The sequence below is a fragment of the Myotis brandtii genome, unplaced genomic scaffold, assembly GCF_000412655.1.
Source record: "Myotis brandtii unplaced genomic scaffold, ASM41265v1 scaffold2325, whole genome shotgun sequence".
NCBI lineage: Eukaryota > Metazoa > Chordata > Mammalia > Chiroptera > Vespertilionidae > Myotis > Myotis brandtii.
The window spans coordinates 218,996-219,908 of NW_005358747.1; the positions used below are offsets into that span (position 1 = coordinate 218,996).

At 66.7% G+C, this 913-nt stretch overlaps 1 protein-coding gene across 1 annotated transcript in view; it reads left to right on the forward strand.

Annotated features, from left to right (window-relative positions):
• The window catches only part of ARC (activity-regulated cytoskeleton-associated protein), a 6,609-nt gene that overhangs the window by 5,634 nt on the left and 62 nt on the right, over nt 1-913 (forward strand). Inside the window, exons 2-3 of the mRNA XM_014539977.1 lie at nt 5-153; nt 212-909. Of these exons, the coding sequence (XP_014395463.1) occupies nt 5-153; nt 212-909 (847 nt within the window). The remainder of the gene's footprint in view (nt 1-4; nt 154-211; nt 910-913) is intronic.

Genomic DNA, 913 nt, shown 5'->3' on the forward strand with positions numbered 1-913 from the left:
GGAGCGGGAGCTGCCGCAGAAGCAGGGCGAGCCGCTCGACCAGTTCCTCTGGCGCAAGCGCGACCTGTACCAGACGCTGTACGTGGACGCCGACGAGGAGGAGGTCATCCAGTACGTGGTGGGCACCCTGCAGCCCAAGCTCAAGCGCTTCCTGTGCCACCCGCTGCCCAAGACCCTGGAGCAGCTCATCCAGCGGGGCCTGGAGGTGCAGGGCGGCCTTCGGTAAGTGCCGGACCGAGATGCTGGAGCACGTGCGCAGGACCCACCGGCACCTGCTGGCCGAGGTCTCCAAGCAGGTGGAGCGCGAGCTCAAGGGGCTGCACCGGTCGGTGGGCAAGCTGGAGAGCAACCTGGACGGCTACGTGCCCACGAGCGACTCGCAGCGCTGGCGGAAGTCCATCAAGGCCTGCCTGTGCCGCTGCCAGGAGACCATCGCGCACCTGGAGCGCTGGGTCAAGCGCGAGATGCACGTGATCTTCGAGGACCCGCACGAGTTCCTCAGCCACCTGGAGGAGTACCTGCGGCAGGTGGGCGGCACCGAGGAGTACTGGCTGTCCCAGATCCAGAACCACATGAACGGGCCCGCCAAAAAGTGGTGGGAGTACAAGCAGGGCTCGGTCAAGAACTGGGTGGAGTTCAAGAAGGAGTTCCTGCAGTACAGCGAGGGCACGCTGTCCCGCGAGGCCATGCAGCGGGAGCTGGACCTGCCGCAGAAGCAGGGCGAGCCGCTCGACCAGTTCCTCTGGCGCAAGCGCGACCTGTACCAGACGCTGTACGTGGACGCCGACGAGGAGGAGGTCATCCAGTACGTGGTGGGCACCCTGCAGCCCAAGCTCAAGCGCTTCCTGTGCCACCCGCTGCCCAAGACCCTGGAGCAGCTCATCCAGCGGGGCCTGGAGGTGCAGGGCGGCCT